This window comes from Leopardus geoffroyi, chromosome B4, assembly GCF_018350155.1.
Source record: "Leopardus geoffroyi isolate Oge1 chromosome B4, O.geoffroyi_Oge1_pat1.0, whole genome shotgun sequence".
In the NCBI taxonomy this organism is placed as follows: Eukaryota; Metazoa; Chordata; class Mammalia; order Carnivora; family Felidae; genus Leopardus; species Leopardus geoffroyi.
Window position 1 is genome coordinate 1149470 of NC_059341.1, and position 26467 is coordinate 1175936.

Consider the following 26467-nt stretch of genomic DNA (forward strand, 5'->3'; position numbering starts at 1 on the left):
CGTCAGATTCCCCCATCAGACGTCCGTCAGATGCGCCCCTCGTCAGACCTCCATCAGACCCCCCCGTCAGATCCCCCATCAGACCCCGCCCCCCGTCAGACCCCGCCCCCCGTCAGACCCCCGTCAGAACCCCCATCAGACCCTGTCAGACTCCCGTCAGAACCCCCCTTCCCGTCAGATCCCCCATCGGACCCCCTCCGTCAGATCCTCCATCAGACGTCCGTCAGAATCCCCGTCCGTCAGACCCCCCCATCAGACCCCGCCCCCCGTCAGACCCCGCCCCCCGTCAGACCCCGCCCCCCGTCAGACCCCCGTCAGAACCCCCATCAGACCCTGTCAGACTCCCGTCAGAACCCCCCTTCCCGTCAGATCCCCCATCGGACCCCCTCCGTCAGATCCCCCATCAGACGTCCGTCAGATGCGCCCCTCGTCAGACCTCCATCAGACCCCCCCGTCAGATCCCCCCATCAGACCCCGCCCCCCGTCAGACCCCGCCCCCCGTCAGACCCCGCCCCCCGTCAGACCCCCGTCAGAACCCCCATCAGACCCTGTCAGACTCCTGTCAGAACCCCCCTTCCCGTCAGATCCCCCATCGGACCCCCTCCGTCAGATTCCCCCATCAGACGTCCGTCAGATGCGCCCCTCGTCAGACCTCCATCAGACCCCCCCGTCAGATCCCCCATCAGACCCCGCCCCCCGTCAGACCCCGCCCCCCGTCAGACCCCCGTCCGAATCCCCATCAGATCCCCCATCAGACCCCTCCCGTCAGACCCCCGTGCAGGAGCGAGGCCGCCCTCCCCTCATGGGACCCTGGCGGCCCCAGCCTGGAAGCCCCGTATGAACGGTCACCACACCGCGGGCCGGGTACGGGGGCCGCACTTAACGACAGGTGCCTGGGGTCTCGGGCCCACCCGGCTCGGGGACCGGACGGCCAGCAGAAAGCTCCGTCCCGAGAACTCCTTACTTCCCAAATCGAGACCCGCGGGGGCGCCCGAGCGTGCCCCTGCCGATTCCGGACGGACGCGGAGGGGCTCCCCGCTCTTGCGAGTAGCGCCCCGCGGAGGCGGGTGTGACGGACACCGGCCGCGAGGTCTAGCGGCCCGCTGGCGCTCCGGCGGCCGCGACGCTTCGAGGGCCCGGCCCGGAGCACGTGGCCTGGCCGAGCCCGGCGGCCCCGGCTGACGCCCGGAAACCCGCCCCGCGCGTCCCGCCGCGCGGGCTGGGATTGGCTGGTGGGGGCGTGTCGAGCACGGGCCGGGGTGGGGGGTGGCGCCGGGAGCCAGGGGGGGGGGCGGGGCGGACGACGCACCCGCGCACGCTGACCCCCAGCTCCCCGCGTGGGGCCGCCGCGACCGGGGCCTGCGGGGCGGGCGCGTGCCTGCGTCACATGCCCGGCGCCCTGGGTCCCGAGGCCCCGGTGACAATTGCATTTCAGGGCCGGGGACCTGGGGTGTGTGGTGGGGCCGCCCCCTCTCCCGCCCGGCGCAGAAGCAGGAGCCACCCCATCCCCCACCGGCGCGGTCTCGCTTCACCGCCACAGTTCAGAAGCCACATGGAAGCCGCGGGACCCGAGGGCAATGCGCGAGGCCGCGGTCACAGACGGCGTGCAAATGGTGAGTGTCCTGTTTGGGCGCCACCAGGCTGTCGTTCCTAAAGAGCCGCAGCACAGACAGGAACTCCGTGGCGGGGGGGGGGGGGGGGGGGGGAGTGTATGTGAAGCTCTGTCCCCCCTCCCCGTCCCTGCGCGGGTGAGGGGCCTGCGGGGGCCTCCTGAGGCCGGGAGCGGATGGGTCATTCCCACAGTGGAGGCTCCTTGATTTAACCGTCTCAGGACAGTGCTCATTCTGACCACAGTCCAAGGAAAAGGACATTCTCTGCAAGAACGGGCAACAAAACCAAAGAAAACTTAAGAACGAACCCCAAACTCCCGTTTTCAGAAGTGATGTGGGTCACCTGCATTTAGGGGGGCCCTGGAAGACCACAGGCCGAGTTTGTTGTCCTCACTGCACAGCCGGACCCCGCTCCCGATTCGCCCCCCACGCTCCCCGTCGGGCTGTTCTGGGGCCCTTTTAAAAAAAAATTTTTTTTTTTCAACATTTATTTATTTTTGGGACAGAGAGAGACAGAGCATGAACGGGGGAGGGGCAGAGAGAGAGGGAGACACAGAATCGGAAACAGGCTCCAGGCTCTGAGCCATCAGCCCAGAGCCCGACGCGGGGCTCGAACTCACGGACCGCGAGATCGTGACCTGGCTGAAGTCGGACGCTCAACCGACTGCGCCACCCAGGCGCCCCCCGGGGCCCTTTTTAAATAAACACTCGGAGTGGAGCTGAGGAAAGTGAGTGACCTTGTGAGTAAGGGGTGCTGGTACCCGTTCTCTGTGCCCCGGGTGGAGGAGGCCCTTGCCCTGTGCCCCCTGCACCCCCTGGCTCCCTGTACCCTCTGTACCCCCTGCACCCCCTGTGCCCCCTGCTCTCTCTGTACCCCCCACCCCGTTCCCCCTGCACCCCCAGTACCCCTGTGCCCCCTGCACTCTCTGTACCCCTGTGTCCCCTGTGCCCCCTGCACCTAGGCTGCTGAGATCTGTGAGTAATAAATGTTGTGACTTCCTCCCTTGTACTGAAGCTGCGCCTTCAGTCCAAACGGGCCTGGGGTGTCCAGTCCCCCGTCGTGGGGGCTCGGAGGCGGGGGGAGCCAGCTGCTGGCCCCACGCAGGTGGCTTGTGCCTCCCCTTCAGTAGGTCACACAGTGGGTATTCCTGGTTCAGTGAAGCTCGGCTGCTCAATGCACTGACCTAATAGGCTTATGGGTCCACGAATGTAGCCATATTTTCTCTTCATGTAGATGGTGAATTCCTTCAGGAGTCAGAATTGCCACAAAATATTTCAAGAAGGGTCTCCCCGGAGAGTCCGCGTAATTGGATGGGTCACCTGGGACAATCCAGTCAGTTTTCCTGAGTTAGTAACAAATCTGATTTCCAGGTGCTGTATGGGAAGATGGTGTCAGGAAACCATAAGCCAGATGCACCTGTTAAGCAAAAAAAAGGACCCCACCTGCAGCTTGTGGGGTCCTGAATTCTGTGCTGCGTGTGGTCAGCAGATACCCGACAGGTTAGCGGATGGTGGTATTGCTCTGTTGAGTCCCTCAGAACTTAGTTCTGAAGCCCAGATGACATCTGCCCGCGCCTGCCCCATAAGTGTGGGTCCTTCTTTTGAAATAAAACAGGAGAGGAAAAAAGAAGGAAAGATGTGGAGTGGGGGAGCACCACACATCCCCCTGCGGTCAGGAGGCTGGCCCTCTGTGTATGCAGTGGGGGAGGGGGCCAGGGGGCCCTCTGTGTGTTAAGGCGAGACTGCCTGATGGATGGATGGGATGCAGCAGTGTTTCTTTCTGCGTGTCCGTCCATTCTACTCCTTCCTTCCTTCCTTCCTTCCTTCCTTCCTTCCTTCCTCCGTCTCCGTTTCTGTGGCCCCAGACTGCCCAGTGCCCCGGCCAGGCTGGCCTTGCTGGCCCCCTCCATGTGAGATGTGGCTTTGTGGACATCTCAGAAAACAATTGGATGCTCACTTCTTTTGTTCTGGTCACACAGTCAGCTGCGCTGCTCTGAGAAGAGGGAACATAGGATCCGATTAGCCCCCTGTGGTTTCTTCCCCAGGACTGGCGAAATGTTTGAAAGCAGCCCCCAGATCAGCTGCTCTCATTCCACTGCCTGCAGCATCCTGGCACTCGCTTGGGGGACACCCGAGAGTCATCGATCAATAGGCCCTCGTCCCAGGGGATAAGGCCGGCCAGCTGCCAGGGAGCCGCATTCTAGCAAAGGTGGTTATCCGGTGGAGCCCGTTGTGGACGAGCCAGCTTGATGGAGAAATGGCTTTGCAGATCCCAGCTTAATTAAAGCAGGTATTTAGAGTAATGGAAAGTAACGTTTACAATGGTTTCCTTAGTTTTTCCACCTTCAGATGTCTGTGCACGTGCCCGATAGCTTAGCAACGGAGGACGGTTGGGGACTTGTCCCCATTTCTCTTGAGGGCCGGTCTGATTCTCCTCTCTTGATTCTGTGGAAGTTGGAGCTGTAGAAACAGAAACTGCTGTCCCTTCACCCTTCATTAATCCTCACTTCTCTGGACTCCAGGTTCTGCCTTATTCAGTGTAGTTATGTGCCCCTAGAGACACACTTTTTGCTTCTTCACCTCCTGTGTGCCATTCCATGCCACGTGCCACAGTCCTACTCTTCAAAGGATTTATCATGAATTTGGGGAGATGATTCAGACACAGAAATGTCTACAATATAAGGTATTATGTGATAAATATCATGAAAATCTGCACACAGAATGTCATCAGGGGGAGGGGAGGGGAGAGAACTCTGTGCTTGGGGTCTCTACAAGCCGGCTGGGGCCTGGGCTTCCTGGGAAGTGATTCATTGAGTTCTCTTGGAGGCTCTTAGAAGGCAATTATGGAAACAGAGAGGGTGAGGGAAGAAGCCAGGCAAAGAGAAGGTTTCACATGAGCCTAGTCTCCAGCTGTTCTGACAGAAAACTCTGGAACTTGTAGGTGCCACAGAGGCCATGTGCTCTGGGACACAGGTGCTGAGCTGTGGCCCCTGTTGTGGTGACTGTTACTCTGAAGGGCGACATGAGGCATGGTCATAGAAGACACAACCATACTGAGTTATACAGAACGAACAGAAGTGGTCAGAGGCCCCTGCCCGCAAAGCACCAAGCCCAGTTAGTTTTGTGGGAGAATTGTACCAAACTTTAAGTAGCAGACAATTTCAAGGCTATTTAAAGTGTTCCAGAGCGTATGAAGACAAGGAAAGGCTTCAAATGATTTTTATCATGAAATGCCTGTTACTGATCTATACACCTGACTGAGAACGTGCAGAAGGAAAACTCCAGGTAGCCTCGGTTATAGGTATTGATAATTCTAACCGCCAAGCATTGGAGGAAAAGAGCAATACAGTAAGTACTACAAGGGTGGTTTATTCCAGAAATGCAAAAATGGGTTCAATTAAAATGCAATTCAAAAATACGATTATAATTACAGATACTGAAAAGGCATCTACAAAATCCAACAACTACTTTTGGTAAAAACTCAATAAAAAATAGGTGGATTTAAAAAAAATTTTTTTTTTTCAACGTTTATTTATTTTTGGGACAGAGAGAGACAGAGCATGAACGGGGGAGGGGCAGAGAGAGAGGGAGACACAGAATCGGAAACAGGCTCCAGGCTTTGAGCCATCAGCCCAGAGCCCGACGCGGGGCTCGAACTCACGGACCGCGAGATCGTGACCTGGCTGAAGTCGGACGCTTAACCGACTGCGCCACCCAGGCGCCCCAAAAATAGGTGGATTTTTAAATGTGATTTTACATGTATGTATATGTATATATTACGTAGGTATATACACACACATATACATCATAAAGATACAGATATGCTCACACGTTATAGAGAGATGTGTATACAGACATAGATGTTATAGAGGTATATATGTTATATAGAGAGATACATACACGTGCACAATGTTATAGAGAGTTGGATGTAGACACAAATGCGTGTTATAGAGAGATGTACACACATACACAGACATATGTAGGCAGAGGTATACACACAGGCACACACACACATATATAATATATAGAAAGAGGTGTAGACACACGTAGAGACAGGTATATTCACATAGATGGTAGAGAGGGATATGCGCATGCACCCTCCCCCAGCGTCATGCTTGCTGGGGAAACACTAGAGGGGTGTCCACTGAGCCCAGGAATACCGCAAGAATGCCCATGGTAACTTCCTTACTTAACATTTGCTGAAGTTATTAGCCAGCACAAGAAGAGAAGGAAATTGGAGATACAGTAATTGGAACGGAGAAGTAAGAGTGTTGCTATTGAACATGGTATGATTTATATGTGGAAATCTCTGGAGAATCCAATTGGAATACAGCTAGAAATAGAGAGTCAGAAAGGGGATAGGGTGCAAGTTAATATACAGAAATCAATAGCTTTCATCTGTACACACAACAGCGGGTAAGAGACTGTAAGGGGACAAACCGCTCTGTTTACAGCAGCAAACAAGATAACAGGAATAAGTTTAACAAGAAATGATCAAGACGAATAACCAATAAAACATTACCCTTCCCCCTGCAAGACACCAACAAAGCGTGAACAAGTGGATGTCCCACATACTCAGACAGGAAGATCTGACGTCATGAAGCCTCTCTGAAGTGATTGATGAGGTTAACGTGGTTCCGACGGGAACAGCACTAGGGCTTTGTTTCTGACAAAGAAAATCGGGTTGAAAAGTATAGTTTTGTCCTGTCATTTATATTTGAGCCATGAAAGTTGATTCTGGTAGGAAACCCAGGAAATTCTGGGAAAGAACACCAATAGTAGCACACAAAGCTGGGAGATACCAAGCAGATTACAAGGACTCAGTAGCAACTTGCTATGGTTCTGATGCATGAAGTCCCACAAGGGGAACAGAGCAGAGTCCAGAAATTGACCCAAAGTCATGCTGGAAGTTGGTGTAGGATACGGTGATAGCATCTCAAACCTCAGGGGCAAAGGGCCACTATTCCATTAGTGCTATCTAGTAACTGAAGAGCCATCTGAGAAATAAAATTGTATCTTCACCTTATACCATGCATCAGGACCAATTCCAGGCAGATCAAAGGTTTAGGTGCAAAAAAATGAAGACCTACACGTGGGTGTTTCCAGCAGTTTCATTCATAATCTCCCAAACTTGGAAGCAACCAAGATGTTCTCTGTTAGTAGGTGATGTGGTCTGCCCAGACAGTGGAACAGTGTTCGGGTGATGCGGCCCATCCAGACAATAGAATAGTATTTGGCACTAAAAAGAAATGAGCTCTCAAATCATGAAGAGACATGGAGGAAACTGGCATGCTTATTACCAAGTGAAGGACGCCAGCTTCCTTCCTAGGGCTCCACACCGTGTGACTGCAGCTACATGACACTCCAGGAGAGGCGAAAGTATGAGACAGAAAAAGATCAGTGATTACAGGGCTGGGGGGAGCATGGGGTGAAGAGACGGAACACACGGAGAGGGTTCTTAGGGCAGTGAGACTAGTCAGTGTGACACTGTAATGGCGGATCCATGTTGTTACACATTTGTCCAAACCCACAGAATGTACAACACCAAGAATGTAAACTGTGGCCTTTGGTTATTAAGAAAAAGAAGACGTGGGGGTGCGTGGCTGGTTCAGTTGGTAGAATGTGTGACTCTTGATCTTGGGGTCATGAGTTCAAGCCTCATGTTGGGTGTGGAGATTACTTAAAAATAAAAAAAAATTAAAAAGATGTCAATGTGCTAGAAGAAAACATGGGATAATCTCTTCACAAATCTGGCAGGTGAAAGACCTTTCTAATTATAATTAAAAGTCTCAAAGTAGTAAAAATTGCTAAATTCAAATTGCATAAAATAATTCTCAACAGAAAAACATCCTAAAGTCAGTAAAAAGACAATTGAAAACTGGGGAAAAATACAATTTGTGTCACAAATAATTTGTATCTAATATATAAAGAACTTTTAGAAAAAAAATCCCAATAGAATAATGTGAAAGGCTATATAAAAACATTTCACAGAAAGTAAATAAAAAGTGTTCCTAAATATATGGAAAAACAGTCTCACTGATTTAAAGAGTATGACGTTCAAAATACAATGAGACGCAATTTTTCACCCATCAGGTTGGTCAACATGTAAAGGTTTATAATGTACAGTTGGAAAGGCTGTGGGGTAGCCTCTGCCCTTATGAGCAGGGGCAGGAATATTTATGGATAGAGTGCATTTGAATGACAAACTCACAAATGCATGTACCCTTTGACTCAGCAGTTCTGTTTCTGGCAATTTACATGACCCGTTCATAAGCCGTGTGTGAAAACGATGTGGGCACACAGCCATGTGGCACAGTAGTGTTTGTAACAGCACACCTTCTCAGGGCCTGTGTCCAGCAGCAGGGAAAATAAACCGTTGTGTGAAAAAAGCAAGTGGCAGGGCAATGATGTAACAGCCGCACCTCTTGTGTGCGTTTGCTTGCATTTGCGTAAAGAAACTCTGGGAGGGTGTTGGTCACGGTCTGGGACTCTACCTGATGTACAAGGTGGCACGTCAGCCCGTTACTGCCTGAGGGATGCTGGCTCAAGACATGAGATTCCTGGCTCAGAGACTAAGGGTATCACTGCAGCCCAGCACAGCAGTTGGCTCCTATTTGCTGTGGTGCCCTGGCCCCCACCTCGTGGGCATGTGCCGGGTCCCAGAGGACACTGCAGCTGGGCAGCTGGGGACACTGAGCTCTGGAAGGTCTCTGTCATGGTGATCCAGTGTGGTTCACTGTGAGTGGAAGCAGGCACACCAGCACTCTGTCCCAGAGGAAGACAGTCGAGAAAAGTTCCAGGACTGGAGTGAATGTCTCTCCCTGGCTGGCCTCTTGGGCTGCTCTGGTCAGTTCCGGGAGAACTGGATTATCTGCTCACTAGCTGACGCGGTCACCTCTCCCCACTAGGAAGCCGGTACCGGGTCGTGGGAAGGTGACTGGGCTGGCTTGCTCTCTGGCTGGCCTCCATCTGATGCACTGAACTTCTAAGTCAGTGGGCTTCTCCCCAGTGCACCCTGGCCCCGGCGCACCAACTTTAGGCAATCGTTTGGAATGTACTTTTATTTATTTAACTGGGAAAGAGTGGTTCTTAGCCCATTCAAACCTTGAATGGAATTTTCACGACATAACCTCTGATTTTGGAGGGAAATGATTACATTTCTGAGAATAAAGGTAAATATACCAACCAGCATCCAAGAAACGAATATCGAAACTATGGATTTATCCCACATGCAGACTGCCCAAGGTTGCGGTGTAGAAATGAGTTCTGACTCACTGTTCCCTAGCGCTGCACCCGCTGAGTGTCATGACCCCGGCAGTAGGGTTTCTATAATCTCCTGTGGAGACAGTGGCCAGCCTTGATGTAGGGCCCAGCCATTGGGAAGTGTCCCCCAGCAGGAGCCACCCGGCACCCTGCGGTGTCTGCCTCAGACTGCCAAGTGCTTGCCCTTTCGCCTGTCCTCACTTGGTCAGACCCTGATTATCTCTTTTCCTTCGAATCAGTTCCTTTCTATTGTCAGTCTCTGTTTCTGTCATTTAAATTTCCTTTAGTTAGTTTGAAATCGAGTGCATTTAAAAATGTTGGCTCAGGCACCTCTTGTGTGGGAGGGCCATGGGTAAGACCGAAGGAAACGTTTTCACTTTTGACGGAGACTCTTCTCCCATCAGCGTCTCAGTTTACAGCCATCCCGCAGGGCTGTATTCTCTAAACATTGCAGATGCGTGAGCTTTAGGAGGAAATTTCGTAAGCTGTGTGAACAAGCTCTGTGCGCTGCCCTGGGGATGGCAGTGCCGGGTGGGGACATAAAGCCACAGGATGTGACCCGCACCGGGACCCAAGCTTTGGAGTCGGGTGACCCTGTTTCTGCTACTGACCTCACACTTGGGTCACAGGAGCTTGTCCGCTCTCTCCTGTGGCAAATGGGGACGAAACTAGTGCTGTCAAGGTTTTGAGGATGAAAGGGAATCGTATAAAGTTGTGACAGGGGCCGTTGAATCCCAAAGAAATGCTGTGATTTCTAGCCTTTAGTGTCACAGGTATTGGTTCCTCTGATCTGCAGCCAGACTAGTGACATCCGCTGGTAGAAGTCATTAAAGCCACGTGTTCTTTTATTACTTATATTGACTATGAAACGTGTTCTTTGTATGAGGAGAGGACTCTTGGAGCAGCTGATAAACAGAGTGTGTTCAAGGACCCCTTAAAAATCAACCTGACCACACCCCTCCTGGGCTGTAGGTGAATGGCTGCTGCATTATAATCCCACGGGTTCCAATCATTCATTCGTCACAATAATATTATAGTTTAAGAGACTAGAATAAAGTCGAGGTTAGTTTAAATGCCTTGAAGTAAAACGGTGTGGTTTTCTTCCACCGGTGAACTCTTTGGGGGCGGTTACCTGCCAGGTTGTGATGTCATGATGAGGAAAATGCCGAAGTGTTTGAACAGCTTTGACGGGAGCGCCCGGTCTTGAGAGAGAGTGCAGAACCGCCGCCTTCCTCCCCGTCTGTGTCTCCTTGTGTGCGTCTGGCGAGAAGCGAGGACTCAGGTGTCTGGTGTGGGGTTAGCCAAGGTCGGCCGCTGCCCCTCCGCAGGTGGCTTCTCCGGGGGGGGGGGGGCACTGTGAGCTTCTCTGGAGACAGGCTGGGCCTGTGGCGACTTGGGTGAGTGAGGGCTCTTCTCTTCTCTCCATTTTAAGGAGGGGCGTTCAGCGTAAACATGTCAGCAGTCATGCTACACAAGGCTCAGCAGTAAAATACACCCTGCGTTTTGTGGTTTAGACCTCACCGTCTACACCAAAGCCTGAAAATCATTGTCGCACATGCTCCTTACTGTACAAGATGGGGTCGCACGCATGGTGACGTGCCTGGACGCCAGGACCTTCCTCCCTGCCACCTGCCTCTGCACCTATCAGCAGGATCTGGGACCAGCCCCCTGAGGCCTTTGGGGCACCGGGTGCCATGGGAGGATCAGGGCAAAGACCGCCTTACCTGGTGGCTGGCTCCGTACCCCGCCAGAGCATGGTGCGACATCCCAGAAGCAGATTTCTTCATCCCACGTGGTCATTTTAGGTTCAGAGCAACACGCTCTGAAACACAGTGGAACACGTGTTCCATGTTGTTGCTTGGGACTTTGAGATTGTCCCAGGAAGACGGGCCGGCCTGCTCGGCCCACACGGTTCTGACGTGCTGAACGGAGCTGTTCTGGGCTGTTTTCCCGAAGTTTGACCTCACCGTTTTCTTCCCTGTCCCGTTTTCAAGGAGTTGTGCATTTTTTCTGGGGAGTCCTAAATCCCAGGCATTTGTGAGCAGTTATAGCTGAATGTCAGCTGAAACCAGACAGATGTTTGTCAAAGCCGTAGCTTCCGGGTGTGTTGTGCAGGGCGGGCCAGTGGAAGACGAGCCGGAGCCTGAACTTCGGAGAGTACACACCAGGAAAGTCTTTCTTCTGGTTGTTTATTTAACAGGCTTAGAAGTAAGTCATTTTCAGGCGAAGATCGAGCATCTCAGCACGACGCCTCGTGCTCAGTCTAAAGGGACCCCCACATCTTGCCAAGACTCGGGAGAGGCACCTAGCCTCTTGGTCTCCTTGTCTGTGTTTCTTAAAAGCCGTAATTAAGATTCCTGCCTTTCCCACTTCTCAGGGTTGTAGCAATTAACTTGATTAGTGTGTGCAAAAGTGCTATCAAAATTATAAATTTGCATATCAAATGAAAATCATCATTACTAAAGGCCCCTTCAAGAATCTCTTTCTCATGGAAACACCCGACTTGCTTCACAAAGGAGAAGCCGGAGCTGTTCCTTGACAACTTGGCTGAACGGTCAGTGTCCAGGTTTCCGGTTCAGGAGGTCAGAGTGAGTGACATGTTGCTTCTCCTCCCATGGGATCCACCGGAGGAAAGGATTCTGGGGGGTGTGTGGCGGCGTGGAGGGGCAGGATGACATCCCAGCACCGCGTGGAGGAGCCGTCACAAGGGAGCAATGGCCTGCGGGGTGGGCTCAGAGAAAGCAGGCACCGACCAGCAGGCCCCAAGGGCGGGTTCACTGGGTGACTTTCAATTTAAGGGGCCTTGTCTGGTCCCGACCCACCTGGGTCAAGGAGGCTTCCGATGGGGGGAGCCCCCACCTTCCGCTGTATCCCCGGAAAGGGATACAATTCTAGAGGAAATCAGAGCTGCACTGGTGATAGTTGAGCTAGTATTTTTCTCATGAATGTGAATATTCAGACAAAAGCCAAAAAGAGACAGAGACAGACAGTAAACAAAGCTCCATCACAGAGGAGGCCCAGGCCTCAGCTGCTGAGTCTCCCCAGGGACCTGTGGGGAGCGTCACCTCAATAAAACAGGAGAAGGGAGGAACCTGAGGTGATGAGTGATGAAGATTGCAGAGATTAAGAAGCGACGGACAGGGGTGCCTGGGTGGCTCAGTCAGTTGAGCATCCGACTTCAGCTCAGGTCATGATCTCACCGTTTGTGAGTTCCAGCCCCACGTCGGGTTCTGTGCTGACAGCTCAGAGCCTGGAGCCTGCTTTGGGTTCTGTGTCTCCCTCTTTCTCTGCTCCTCCCCTGCTTGTGCTCTGTCTTTCTCTGTCTCTCAAAAATAAATTTTAAAATGTTAAAAAAAAAATGTAAGAAGCGACAGGCAGTTGAAGAGGGTCAGGGAAGTTTCAGAAATGCCCAAGAACAGAGGAAAAGGGTAGACGACATCAGGAAGTAAGACCGAGGGTTCAATCAGAATACTGAATGTTTGGGGCGCCTGGGTGGCGCAGTCGGTTAAGCGTCCGACTTCAGCCAGGTCACGATCTCGCGGTCCGTGAGTTTGAGCCCCGCATCGGGCTCTGGGCTGATGGCTCAGAGCCTGGAGCCTGTTTCCGATTCTGTGTCTCCCTCTCTCTCTGCCCCTCCCCCGTTCATGCTCTGTCTCTCTCTGTCCCAAAAATAAATAAACGTTGAAGAAAAAAAAAAAATTAAAAAAAAAAAAAAAAAAAACAAAAAAACAGAATACTGAATGTTTGACAAAAAGTGTGTAAAGGAAGGAATTTATCAACAGAATGATAGAAGGAAACAGTGCAGAAACAGAACAGCTTAAATAAATCAGGGTGGGTGCATGGCTCCCACATGCACACATTCTTGTGAATTAGAAAACATTCAGTTTATTTATTTGTTTTTAAAGTTTATTTTTATTTATTTTGAGAGAGAACGAGCAGGGGTAGGGGCAGAGAGAGAAGGAGAAAGGGAGAGACAGAGAATCCCAAGCAGGCTCCACACTGTCAGCAGAGCCCAAGCCAAGGCTTGAACTCACAAACCATGAGATCATGACCTGAGCTAAAATCAAGAGTTGGAGGTTTAACCGAATGAGCCCCCCCCCCCCCAATGCCCCTAAAACATTCAGTCTAAGAAAGGACCCTTTCCCTTCCTTGGGTGGGGTGGGATGGGGGTGATCCGGCAAAGATGTCAGCCGGATGTTTCTAGTTAGAAACGTTAGTAAGCGATAATAGAAAAATCCCCTCCAGATGTGCAGGGAAGATAATTTTCAGTGTGGAATTCTCCCTAAGCAAAGCTATTCCAGTAATAGAAAGGCGCAGTCAGGACACTGCCTGGCAAGCGAGCCTGCTGGTTTCTGTTCCCCATGCGTTTTAAAGGGTGTGTCTTGAGGCTGCACCTGTCAGACAGGGAGAAGGGAGGAGAAAGAGGTGTCGTGTGTGTTGGGGGCACAGTCACAGCTGGGGGAGGGTGTGGACCTGTTCACAGACACAGGGACTTGCAGGCACTTCCTTCTTTTCAGCGAAATAGAAGAAAGTTGAGCGTTCTGGAAAACACACATACTACCTCAGAAGGTCTTTAAGGAAGTCTAGCTACAGATTTGGGCTGACCCTAAATGTGACATGGCTTTGAGTGGTGGCAGAAGGAGAACCTGTAAGACTGGATGATACTGCTCTCAGGACACGGTCTGGTGACAGCACAGCAACCCTAGGTCAGCCCGTGCTTGGTGCTGGGGCCCTACAGCATCCTGACCGCGTGGAGGCCAAGTGCTGGTTTCCAACCTCAGATGACTGGGCGGAGTAGGGAAGACTTCAGTATGGCGGAGAGGACAAGTATAGTATCGTTATACGGCAATACAGATATACACGTACAGTGATACAAGGCCACTTGCAAGGCAGAGCACGAAGTAAAGATAAATCATCTCCGCTTGTAGGACAAGAAATAAAAGCATATTATCTAAAAGTACAAATATTACAAATATGAAAACTAAAAAAAGTGTCCGATTGTAATGGTGCAGATCAGTATTACTCAGAATTGAAACAGTGAACACGGAACCGATAGTGTTGAGAGTTGCGAGGACACAAATAGACCATGAGTGACGGCTTCCCTGAGGGGCTGGCAGGAGAGTGCCGTGTCTCGACCTGAGCTCTCTTCTGGAGTTTTGACCAGTGACTGCATCATTTAGATAAAAGTAAAAGCTATTCTATTCGCAGGTGTATGTTTTTGCAATCAGATTTCTCCTGATGGCCACACAAGGGCAAGCACGTTGCAGGGGCTGAGTCTCGCCCACCTAGAAGTGGACGGGCCTCCGAGTCCCGTTTTCCTGCAGAATCACTGCATTTTTACAACTTTGTACACAGATGGGAACTCGAGCCAGAACAACCTTCCCTCTTGGAGCTTCCTAGGCATTAGCTTAAATACCTGTACTAGGACTGGGGTCAAGTGTCACATCAGCTTTAAGTCAATGATTAAAGAAAATACTTGTCAGTAATTCTGCACACATCTCCCTAATGTCTTGTTAATCAACATGCTTATTAAATCTTCTCTTTATAACAGGAAAGTAAATTTCAGCAATTTATTCTTCAACGTTTACAATTTTTTTTTTTTCAACGTTTATTTTATTTTTGGGACAGAGAGAGACAGAGCATGAACGGGGGAGGGGCAGAGAGAGAGGGAGACACAGAATCGGAAACAGGCTCCAGGCTCTGAGCCATCAGCCCAGAGCCCGACGCGGGGCTCGAACTCACGGACCGCGAGATCGTGACCTGGCTGAAGTCGGACGCTTAACCGACTGCGCCACCCAGGCGCCCCTATTCTTCAAAGTTTAAAGTTACTAATTAGTGAAACTTCACTTTGTACAGTTGCACTTAATAGAATAAATTTTGTTCATGCAGATAAATTGTCAGCACATAAAACGGTGTATTCACTGACCACTTTTACATGCCGTTTTCCCACGAATCTTTGCAAAATATTACTCCCCTTCCTTCCTTCCTCCTCCCCTCCCTCCCTCCTTCCTTCCTCCCCTCCTTTCTCCCCTCCCTCTTCCTTCCTCTCTTCCTTCCCTCCCTCCTTCCTTCCCACTCCCTTCCTTTTTTCCCTTCCTCTTTACTTCCTCCCCTCCCTCTTCCCTCCTTCCATCCCTCCTTCCCTCCTTCCCCCTCCTCCCCCCTCCCCACCTTCTTCCTTCCTTCTTTATCTTCTTCCCTCCCTCCCTCCCTCCTTCCTTCTTTTTTCCCTCTAAGTTGCAGAGAGGCTGATTGACCTATAGTCATGGCTAGTTGAAGGTGGGGCTGGGATTCAAACCCAAGCGACTGTTCTTGGACTCTAGCACCTCTCATGGTTTCCTAGATTATGTCCTAAAGTGGGGGCTCTTCTTTCCTGGCACCCCCTTAGTGTGCAGAATGGTGCCGGGCATGTAGAGGCATCTGGGCTGCTGGCTGGCTGGAGAAAAGAATGGCCATGTCCAGCAGGAATGATCTCGATGGAGGTGGAGTCCTAGCCCTCAACTTAGAATATCGCATTTTCTACAAGGAGGCAGATGTTTGTGCAAGTACGAGAGGGGGCAGGTGTCGGTGACTAGGGCCGAATGGAGGCACTGGACACCGTGGTATTGTTGACAAAACTGAATTGCCTTGGCCTCAGCACGTTGTCCTCCTACAGTAGTTGTTACCTTTCAAAGCATTTCATATGCCTCATCCTACTCACCAAATAACAGCAGGTGGTGGGGGGGTGGGGGTGGCACTTTTATTTCCATTTTACTAAGATGCCCTGAATGGAAAGGACATGGGATCCTGAGTGGCTTTGCCGCTCCTCCGGCATCCTCACACTGGGCCCCCTGGGGCTGGGATGATAGGAAAACGATGCCGACTATCTGGTTTTAATGGATTTTTAACCTAAATCTGTTTCGTCATCAGATAGATAGTCTTTGTGTAGACACGCAAAGTCTCTGTGTGAAACCTAGCCTAAAGTCAGTTATTTCGGCAATAATCATTTTGAGCGGGTCGCTACCAACTCGTGCCGAGCTGCGGAGCCAGAAACAGTAGGATTCAAACAACCAGCCGGTTAGTTACTATTCATAGGCTAGTAATGAGACGTTTTCACTAAAACCGATTGCTGAAAATCAGCCATCGCCTCTCCCGTCCTGCCTGTCCCAGGCCGCGACCTTCTCTGCGGTCTGGAAGTTCCCCTCCCGTCCTGCCGCTCGTGTGGGGCAGGTGCCACGTCTGCGATCCATTTGGCAGGAAGGAGAGCACCCCATGTCCTGTGCTGGGGTTGGCACCCGGCGGAGACTCAGACTCCCTGTGCAGAGGAGACGCAGGCACCCGAGGGCAGCCTCCTCACCCACCCGCCCGCGGCACCGGTCGGCGGCTGGGCCTGACCTTGACTTCCAGTGCTAGCAACACCAACGTGCCCGGCGTTCTCCACTGTGGCTTGGGAGCCTAATGGGAAACACAGGCCAGGTCCTCACGTGGGCCTTCTTGGCGGGACCCGAGGCGCGTGGGCAGAGCTGGCTCTGAGGTGGTGGGCCTTACGGCCACTGGTGGCACGGCTCTGCTGACCATCTACTCTGGTCACAGAGCTCCCTGGGTCCTATTCCTGTTTCTCTTGTTGGTGTCTTCGTGTGGAAGAGGGATTTGTCTTGCTCCCAAGATCAGGCAAACACTAAATCTCCTCTCCTTGCAGGTGAGGTTCCCACGGGGAAAACAAGAGGTGTTACCTGTGGTCATGACGATTCCTGCCAGTGCTTTGTGGCGGGCGTGCGCGGACGCCAGGCCCACGGTCAGCTCGCGGAACTTCTGTGTGACCAGCTGGGACACGGAGTCTGCGAATTCCTGAAAGACACAAGCACCAGGGCCTCTTTGATGGCTGAGCGCAGGCGGTGGCCTGGCCTCCCTCCTCCTCCAAGCCACGTCCCCATGTGCGGTGTCCAGACGACACCATGCCCACTATCCTATGACCCCATGGCCTGGGGAAAGAACCAAATATTACACTGAACCGGTGGCAGGCCATGGTTGTGGGGGAGGACCCCAAGCCTGGCCCCGAGTCTGGGCAGAGCCTGCCCGTGGGAGGCCACAGACACTCCCACCCTCCCCTGCCCCTTGGAGGGGCCAGCCTGGGGCTGTCCTTCTGGGATTCTCGTTTCACAGAACCCTGAGTGGAGCTGAGGGCTTGCACAAACCACACACTTGGTTCCCTGTCTTCGGGGTTGTGGAACCAGTTTCTAAGTACCCCACGATCTCAGGTGCCTCCTGGCTGAGCTGCTCCCTGCTAACCCACAGTCTGCCTTCACATTTCTGCACACGTGTGCATGCACACATGCATGCGCACACGAGCACTCACAGAGACACATTCACAGTGAGTACCCACACACGTGCATATGCACAGCTGTGCACAAATACATTCAGACAGCGCGTGCGCACGCGCACATGCACACACACACACACACACACTGAGTCGACATAACCCCACGTGTTGAAATTTTCCTAGTGTGACCAGCGTCCCTACTGAAGCCGCTCATCTGCAGTGACAAGGCCGGCGTGGTCCACGGATGTGGTTTTCTCGTCACACTTCTCCCTCCGACATGGCCCCACGGTGGCCGTGTCGCTTCTCTGCTGCAGGAGGCAGACTGGGATGCAGCGCCCTTCACGGCACTGGAGGCAGAGATGTGGTGTGAGTCGTGAGGGTCCGTTTGATAAGGTAATCCTCTTTGTTTTGAGCTGACGGTGTTTCCATGAGGATTCAATGCACTCACGTGTCTGAAATGCTGAGTGTGCTGCCGTGGGCTTCCTAAGTGTTCTTCGTTCATCACCATCGTTGTTACTAATGATCATTTCCCTGGTCGCTGCAGACACTGGTGGCATCTTCCTGTAGCCACGTCCAGCATCCGCTTACCTGCGAGGTGGGCAAGTGGCTCGTTTCTGTGACGGGACGGACGTTCATTTCCCGCCAGGCGTCTGCACGTTGTGCTGTAGACAGGAACAGGTCTTGGCAAAGATGCGAAAGATAGAGACCGCGTTAAAAAAACCGCATTTACGGGCAGTGAAATGTGTTGATACAGAAACAGGCCTGCCTCTCGGATGCTGGAAACGTGCAGCGACGACACTGAGGCTTTGGCGGCCGCTTGTCCAGTGCCGCTGGGGGCTTGGCGCCTTTCCCTGTGCTGCTGTGGCTGCTGCCGAAGCCTGGAGTGGCGGGTGCCATACAGGTGTGACGGTTCAGGCCTGGCAGGTGGCGTGGGGCCTGCTGGGCATGGGGCGTGTGTGCTGGGGGGGGTCTTCCCTGGCTTGGGCCCAGAGGCAGCGAGGCTGCTGGGTGAGGTGCCTCACCTCCACTGGGCACTGTGGAGTCAGTCATGGGCAAGACGAATCCTGGAGACCGTCCTGTCCTGTGTGACCCGAAGATGGAGGTCCAGAGAAAGTGGGTACGTGTCCCAGGCGCAATGGGTGTGGGTGTCCTGGGTCAGCCGGAACTGGAGACCACAAATGGGGTGGTTCAGAACAGCAGAAATCTGTTCCCGCCTGGCTCTGGAGACAGTAGTCTGAGGTCAAGGTGTCGAGGGCATTCTCCCTCCTGAGGCTCCAGGGAGGGTCCTTCCCGCCTCCTCCAGCTTCTGGGAGGGGGCTCCCTGTATCCCTGGGCTTGTGGCCATGTCCTTCCTGTCTCTGCTTCCATCATCATGTGGCTTCTGTTCTGCGTCTGCCTCTCCTTCTCTGTCTCTTACAAGATGCCTGTCACTGGGTTTAGGGCTGCTCTCATCCAGGATGGGCTCACCTCGGTTCCTTCAGTTCACATCTGCGTAGACCCAGGCACGGGCTCCGGGGCAGGACACGGGCATGCCTTTTTGGGGCCACATTCAGACCATTTCTCCTTGTCATGACTCTTCCCCTGGTCGTGCTGTAACTGAGAGGGCAGCAGCTTTTCACAGAGTGTGAGTTTGGGTAATTTCTGCACGTCTTGGATGAGCCTGACTTCTTAATTTGTGTGGGAAGATTAATTGCATCATCAGGCTTTGCCAGGCGCCCGGACCATGACCTGGGCAGTCGTAACTGCTGTTTCTCGAGCAGCTACAGGTGCGGACATGGGGCTGGTAGGGTTCATGGTGCCTTGGCCCCACCTCCGAGGGCATGGTTTATCCTTTCCCCTGACACATACTTAGGTCCCACCTCTGGAGGCTAGTGGGCAGGGGAGCTCAGAGCTCTGACTGACGGGACACAAACAGGGAGCTGGGCTCCGTGGGAACAGGGGTCTGAGGGCTCTGTGGGGCGTCCGAGAGGCCCGCTCTTGGGCAAGAGCCTTTGGGCACTGTTCCCGCAGGACCAGCAGGAAGACGCAGCCTCGGTGCCACCTGCCTCTCAGGGAGGAGGGGCTCTCGCCTGGCCACGGAGAATGAGGCTCCTGTCTAGGCACAGCGGGCCGGAAAGGCATCACTGGAGCTGACAGCCGAGATGGACCTTGAGGAACCAGTGGGCCTAAGGCCTTGCCTTTTGCCTTTGTCAGGTCACAGGAGGACGTGGTCTTCCTTCCTCTGGCTCCTCAGCATGCTGGCCATTGGGGGAGAGTCGAGATGCTGTTCTGTGGGGGGACCTAACTGCTGGGGTGCGCCCTGCCTGCTGGGCACCATGGCGCCCGCAGGTGGCTGTCCGTGCAGTCTCTCTCTGGGATGGGCTTCCTGGGGCTTCACGTGCTGCTGCCTTCTGGCTTCCCCAGGGTTTTAAGCGGCTCAAGGGCAGACCGCCTGTCTTTCACTTCTCTAAAAACGTTTAAAAAATTGAAGTATGGTGAAGCTACCGTGTTATATTCAATATTAGTTTCAGGTGTGCAACATAAGGAGGAGATAACTCTGTTCAGCACTCAGTGCTCGTGATGATATGAAGGAGACTCTCAGTCTCCTTCACCTATCACCCCACCCCCCCACTTCCCCTCTGGTGACCATCAGTGAGTGAGGTCATACAGTGTTTGTCTTTCTTTGACTGATTTTTCTTAGAATATATTCTAGTTCCATCTACGTTGTTGCAAATGGCAAGATTTCATTCATTTTTATGGCTGAGTAATATTTCATTGTGTATATACACCACCTCTTCTTTATCTGGTCATTAAACTATGGACACTTGTTTGCTTTCCATATCTTGGTGGTTGTTGATAGTGCTGCCATCAACACTGGGGTGTGTATCTTGTGAATTAGTGTTTTTATTTTCTTTGGGTAAATACTAGTGGAATTATTGCATTGTAGGGTAGTTCTGTTTTTAGCTTTTTGAGGCACCTCCACATTGTTTTCCAGAGCAGCTGCACCAGTTTGCATTCCCACCAGTAGTGCAGGAGGGTTCCCGTTTCTCCACATCCTCACCAACATCTGCTTGTTCAGTTGTTAAATTATAGCCACTCTGACCGGTGTGAGGTGGTATCTCCTGGTGGTTTTGATTTGTATTTTCCTGATGATGAGTGATGTTGAGCATCTTTTCGTGTGTCTGTTGGCCATCTGGATGTCTTCTTTGGAAAAATGTTTATTCAGGTCATCTGCCCATGTTTAATTGGATTATTTGGGGTGGTTTTTGGTGTTGAGTTGTAGAAGTTCTTTACAGATTTTGGATATTAACCCCTTGTTGGATGTGTCATTTGTGAGTGTCTTATCCTGCTCAGTAGGTTGCCTCATCATTATATTGAGGGTTTCCTGCTCCAGTAAGTTTTCAAGGTGCTGAGATCTGATTCCCATGCCTTGTATGCTCTGAGGTGGGATTCCAACGGACCTCTGATTGCCCTTTTTCCTTCCCTTGAAAGTGAAGTTTCTGAATGTCCGCGAAGCCATAGACCATCAGCCCAGGAGGTATCTCGTTCTGTGCGCCTGATGGGCCCTGTGAGGCTCCCAGAAGAGGATGTCCCAAACCACTGCCTGAGCCTGGGTGCCGGTGGATGGTTCCTCTCAGGACCACTTCTCGGTGTGTGCACAGACAGCGAGCTGGAGTCTCCTTTTGTATGGACGCTGACCCTGGTGTGGGGCCCACCCTCACGACCTCATCTGACTCTGATCATTGCCTTAGAGGCTTTGCTCCAAATACAGCCACCTGGGGGTGGGGGTTTCAACCTGGGGATTTGGGGACACAAACATCCAGCCCACAGATGCGTGAAATGTGGCGCGGCGAGTGACCTTTCTGGCAACAGTGTCATGTGTTGCTCTGGCTGCTGACGTTTGTGCGGGACCCCTCCTGTCTCCGGCTGTCTAGCTCCCCCATCCTTCCTTTCTTGTCCCCTGGCTGGGTACCCGACCTTGCTGGAGACTCTTGAGGGTGGAGCTACCACGGAGGAGCCGGGGACCCAGCTGCCCACCCAGTGGCACCCGGGTGGTTTCTCGGCTACTCAGGCACTGCTTTTGAGGATGTAGGTTGCAGCAAGAGCGTTATTTACTCCAGCATAAGAATGAGAGGAGTTTATTATGAAACAGCAGGGAAAGCCTGACAAATTAAGGGAAACGAATAGTGCACAGAGCGCCGCCTGCACAGCTGACGCTCCAGGCATCGTAGATCCGGGTGAGCTGACCTCTAACCCTGGTCCCCTCTAGGGGGTGTTCGGGCTCCGGGGCCCCGACAGCGTGGGTCAGCAGCTCTGCACAGTTCTGTTGCCAGTGACGTGCACAGGTGGAAAGACAAACATAGCAGGACACAGGACAGACGGAGCCATGGCCGGTGGTAAGGACAGGCTGCTGGGGCAGCCACGAAGCAGTTCTGAGGGGTGCACACGTGCTCCCCCTGCCCCCGGCCTTGGCCGCCCCCTCCCCTCTGACCTGGGCACTCCCCGTTGGGACCTGGTTTTTTAAAAAACATCTCCTCTGCTACGATCTTTTGCTTTATTTTTGCATTTTCAGAGGTCCTTGGCATTTATGTGAAGGACATTTCTCTGTGAACATTTTATAAACGTAAACGTAAAAAGAAAGGCCGAGATGTGTCTGACCCTCCTCACTTCGGGCGGTGGCAACCTAACTAAAGCACAGGGGAGGGTTTAGTGAACTGTTGAAAATTTACCTCTGCTACGTAACTGATGCCATTTCCTAAGACTGCCCATAAATCCTTGCTTGTGGTTTTGCCAGGGAGATGGAATATTTATGAACTGAACTATGTCCCTCGGTTTTCCTGGTTGTAAAAGTGGACAGGAGAGAAATCACAAAAAGCATTGGTTGCGGGGACTCGAGTCGTCTCTGTACAGACCTGTGGGGTCTTTGAGAAGTTAAATGTGTGTGGGCTTCGGAAAAGCCCAGAGAAACCCTCCCTGGGGCGTCTCTGCCCTGCCTCCGCATCTTCCTGGACGAAGCCTCCCCTCTCTGCCCACCCCCCCATCTCCTGCAACGCGGGCTATTTTAGGCGATTGGTTTTTAATTAAGTCGCACACATGATTACGGCTGTAGGTAGGTTTTCGTAGTTGTTTTTGTGTATGTAAATGATGCTGTGGTTGATTATGGGCTACAAGCTAGATGGAAACTCAGAATTCACGTTGGGAGGTATGTCCTTACTGTCTAATTTAACACTAGGGATTATTTATGTTTTAATCACTTGGGATTTAATGTATACAGTCAACTTTGGTTACCACAAACCCAACTAATCAGATCACAAAATAATTCAATTTTCTTCCCCACCTGGCACTTGGTTTATAGTAGAAGCAGCCAGAGTGCTTGCAAATAGCTCATGTCACTGATTATTTTTGTAGATTCAAATTCCAGGATATGCCCGTGGGCCACTCGGACTTCATCCCATCCCTGTGGGACGGGCGAGTGCATGGGAACTAATAGCACGCTGTTGAACTTACAGAGTATTCAGCGCATGGGTCAGGCTGTATTATAGCATTTCTTTCTTTCTTTCTTTTTTAATTTTATTTTTTAAATTTACACCCAAGTTAGTTACATATAGTGCAACGATGATTTCAGGGGTAGATTCCTTAATGTACCTTACTCATTTAGCCCATCCCCCCTCCCACAACCCCTCCTGTAACCCTCAGTTTGTTTTCTATATGAGTCTCTTCTGTTTTGTCCCCCTCGCTGTTTTTATATTATTTTTGCTCCCCTTCCCTTATGTTCATCTGTTCTGTGTCTTAAAGTCCTCATGTGAGTGAAGTCATATGATATTTGTCTTTCTTTAATTTCACTTAGCATAATACCTTCTAGATCCATCCATGTAGTTGCAAATGGCAAGATTTCATTCTTTTTGATTGCTGAGTAATACTCCATTGTGTGTGTGTGTGTGTGTGTGTGTGTGTGTATACACACACACATATATATATATAATGTATATATGTATATACCACTTCTTCTTTATCCATTCATCCATCGATGGACATTTGGGCTCTTTCCATACTTTGGCTATTGTTGATAGCACTGCTATAAACATGGGGATGCATGTGCCCCTTTGAAACAGCACACCTGTATCCTCTGGGTAAATAGCTAGTAGTGCAATTACTGGGTCGTAGGGTAGTTCTTTTTTTAGTTTTTTGAGGAACCTCCATCCTGTTTTCCAGAGTGGCTGCACCAGCTTGCACTGCCACCAACAATGCAAAAGAGATCCTCTTTCTCCGCATCCTCGCCAACATCTGTTGTTTGAGTTGTTAATGTTGTCCATTCTGACAGGTGTGAGGTGGTATCTCAGTGTGGTTTTGATTTGTATTTCCCTAGAGATGAGTGATGTTGAGCATTTTTTCATGTGTCGGTTGGCCATCTGGATGTCTTCTTTGGAGAAGTGTCTGTTCATGTCTTTTGCCCATTTCTTCACTGGATTATTTGTTTTTTGGGTGTTGAGTTTAAGTTCTTTATCGATTTTGGATGCTAATCCTTCATCTGATACGTCATTTGCAAATATCTTCTCCCATTCTGTTGGTTGCCTTTTAGTTTTGCTGATTGTTTCCTTTGCTGTGCAGAGCTTTTTATTTTGATGAGGTCCCAGTAGTTCATTTTTGCTTTTGTTTCCCTGGCCTCTGGAGATGTGTTGAGTAAGAAGTTGCTGCAGCTAAGATCAAAGAGGTTTTTGCCTGCTTTCTCCTCTAGGATTTTGATGACTTCCTGTCTCACACTTAGGTCTTTCATCCATTTTGAGTTTATTTTTGTGTCTGGTGTAAGAAAGTGGTCCAGGTTCATTCTTCTGCATGTCGCTGTCCAGTTTTCCCAGCACCACTTGCTGAAGAGACTGTCTTTATTCCTTTGGATATTCTTTCCTGCTTTGTCAAAGGTTAGTTGGCCATACGTTTGTGGGTCCATTTCTGGGTTCTCTAGTCTGTTCCATTGATCTGAGTGTCTGTTTTTGTGCCATGTAGCATCACTTTCTACGTTAACCCTAAGACTCGACAGCGAGCGCACAAACGCATCCCTGTGAATCAGAGCAACCACGTGCTCACTTTCCCCAGGCCACGTCCGGGGCTCGGTGGGAGCTGCCTCAGTGCCTGCGTACCCGTCTCCTGTCTCTGTCCGCGTGAGCCTCACAGACCATGGGAAGTCAGCCTCCTCACCCTTCTCACAACAGAGCCCCTGGCCGAGCTCCTGTTATGGCCTCCACAGTGATTGTGATTTTCCTTCAGACCCAGGAGCACCTAGAACCTGTCCCCTCTTGTGGTACATCCTGGAAAAGTAGTTTTTCTTTCTCTTATGCACGTCATGTATATACAATGTGCTCTAGCCCTGTGCACGAGGGGTCTATGTTTTTACTGATTTTACAGGTAATAGCAATTATAGCTGGTATTATTTTGAGGTCATTAGTTGTCAAACACTTTATAAAAGTGGTGAGTGTGCTATTACAATTAATCTTCAACAAATTGCCTCATGGTTAAGGAGCTATCGTATCTCTGTTTTTGTTAATGATCATGTGAGTTAGTTACAGTATAGACTGGTTATGATTCATGTCCTCCGTGTGACTCACTGGGGGAGAGTGAGCCACCATGTGAACCAAGTTCTGTGTAGACAGATCATTGGCGGGGAGGTGGTGAACCACTGTGTGAATCAAGTGTAGTGTAGACAGCTCACTGGGGAGAGTGGAACACCTGCAGGAGAGAGAGGTCACCTGTGGTCAGCAGCTGGGGGGCAGACCCCTTGGGGACGGCTTTCTGAGGATGCAGGTGGGCTGGGCCTGCAGGGTCATTTAAGCGAAGTTTCCAGGGTCATGAGCAGGACAGCCTGGGGAAGTCATGGCTGGAGAAGTTCAGAGGTGGGATGGTGCGTTTGCAGGGAGGGGATGAGCTGCTGGGACGGGTGGAGTGAAGGACCTGGGCGTGGTAGTGATGAGAGATCACACCCAGGTTCCAGGCCCAGGAGCTCCTGCGAGAACTCAGTGAATGTTCCCCGACTGCTTCCTGGGGCTCAGTGGGGCATACCCAGTGGGGACGCAGCGTGGGAACAGCAGAGGGCCCCTGCATGGCTCTGGTCCCATCTTACGGCTGCAGAGATGGGCGCTTGAGACCGGACATGTGCACAGCTGGGCGCGACAGGTTGTGTGTGTCTGCCTTCTGGGTCGTGCTGTTGGGTCTCAGCATGTAGTGTCGGCCGCTCTTCTGGGGCCGGTTTCTCAAACCTCAGAAGACAACCTAAATCCAAGCGCATGCTGGACCTGCTCTGAGACGACCGTGAGCATGTGGTGATTCGCTCAGGCGGTGCCGAGACCCTCGCTGATGGTAGTCAGCTGGATCTCAGGCTAACCCTCCACCCTGAGGGGGCCTCACGGGGCGCTGAGGGGGGTGGGGGTCCCGGCACTCTCGGGCCCCCTCAGAGCGCTTGCTCAGGGTGGGGACAGCGGCCCCTCTGTTCCAAGGGGTAGAGCTGGCAGAATTTGGAGACAGCTGGGCCCCCTTTGGGACATTTTGTGACAAGCGGGGAAGCCAGGAGGCCTTGCACGGGGGCAGGTGTCGAGAGGTCGGGGGGCTCTGGAACAGGTGAGCCTGTTGCCTCACCCACCCTGTCACCGAACCCACGGCCCTTGGGCTCATGCCGCCGTAGCCTGTCACTGCTCTTGCTTCCTCCAGCCCCGGGTGCAAGTCCTGCCCCTGAGATAGCCTGCACTCACAGGAGCTGGAGCCAGGCGCAGGTGCCCAAGTCTGCGGCCATCCAGGAGTAAGGGATAGGAGGGAGATGAGGGGGTCCTGCGGAGACCCTTCCATGGTCTGTCTAGCCCAGTCTTTGGCTGGGAGGGAGGGGAAGGGGGTCCTGCAGAGACCCCTCCATGGTCTGTCTAGCCCAGTCCTTGGCTGGGAGGGAGGGGAAGGGGGTCCTGCAGAGACCCCTCCATGGTCTGTCTAGCCCAGTCCTTGGCTGGGAGGGAGGGGAGGGGGTCCTGCAGAGACCCCTCCATGGTCTGTCTAGCCCAGTCCTTGGCTGGGAGGGAGGGGAGGGGGTCCTGCAGAGACCCCTCCATGGTCTGTCTAGCCCAGTCCTTGGCTGGGAGGGAGGGGAAGGGGGTCCTGCAGAGACCCCTCCATGGTCTGTCTAGCCCAGTCCTTGGCTGGGAGGGAGGGGAAGGGGGTCCTGCAGAGACCCCTCCATGGTCTGTCTAGCCCAGTCCTTGGCTGGGAGGGAGGGGAAGGGGGTCCTGCAGAGACCCCTCCATGGTCTGTCTAGCCCAGTCCTTGGCTGGGAGGGAGGGGA

General features: G+C 52.2%; 1 protein-coding gene and 1 long non-coding RNA gene across 3 annotated transcripts in view; one reads left to right on the forward strand and one right to left on the reverse strand.

Annotated features, from left to right (window-relative positions):
• Positions 1–26467, reverse strand: part of ADARB2 (adenosine deaminase RNA specific B2 (inactive)) — a 418568-nt gene that overhangs the window by 43451 nt on the left and 348650 nt on the right. For both annotated transcript variants that reach the window (XM_045466044.1, XM_045466043.1), the window contains one exon: positions 16586–16700. In XM_045466044.1, coding sequence (XP_045322000.1) covers positions 16586–16700 — 115 coding nt within the window. The remainder of the gene's footprint in view (positions 1–16585; positions 16701–26467) is intronic.
• LOC123591575 lies at positions 1399–3913 on the forward strand. The gene is made up of 2 exons (XR_006709415.1): positions 1399–1613; positions 3656–3913. It is a non-coding gene; the product is annotated as an uncharacterized LOC123591575 (long non-coding RNA).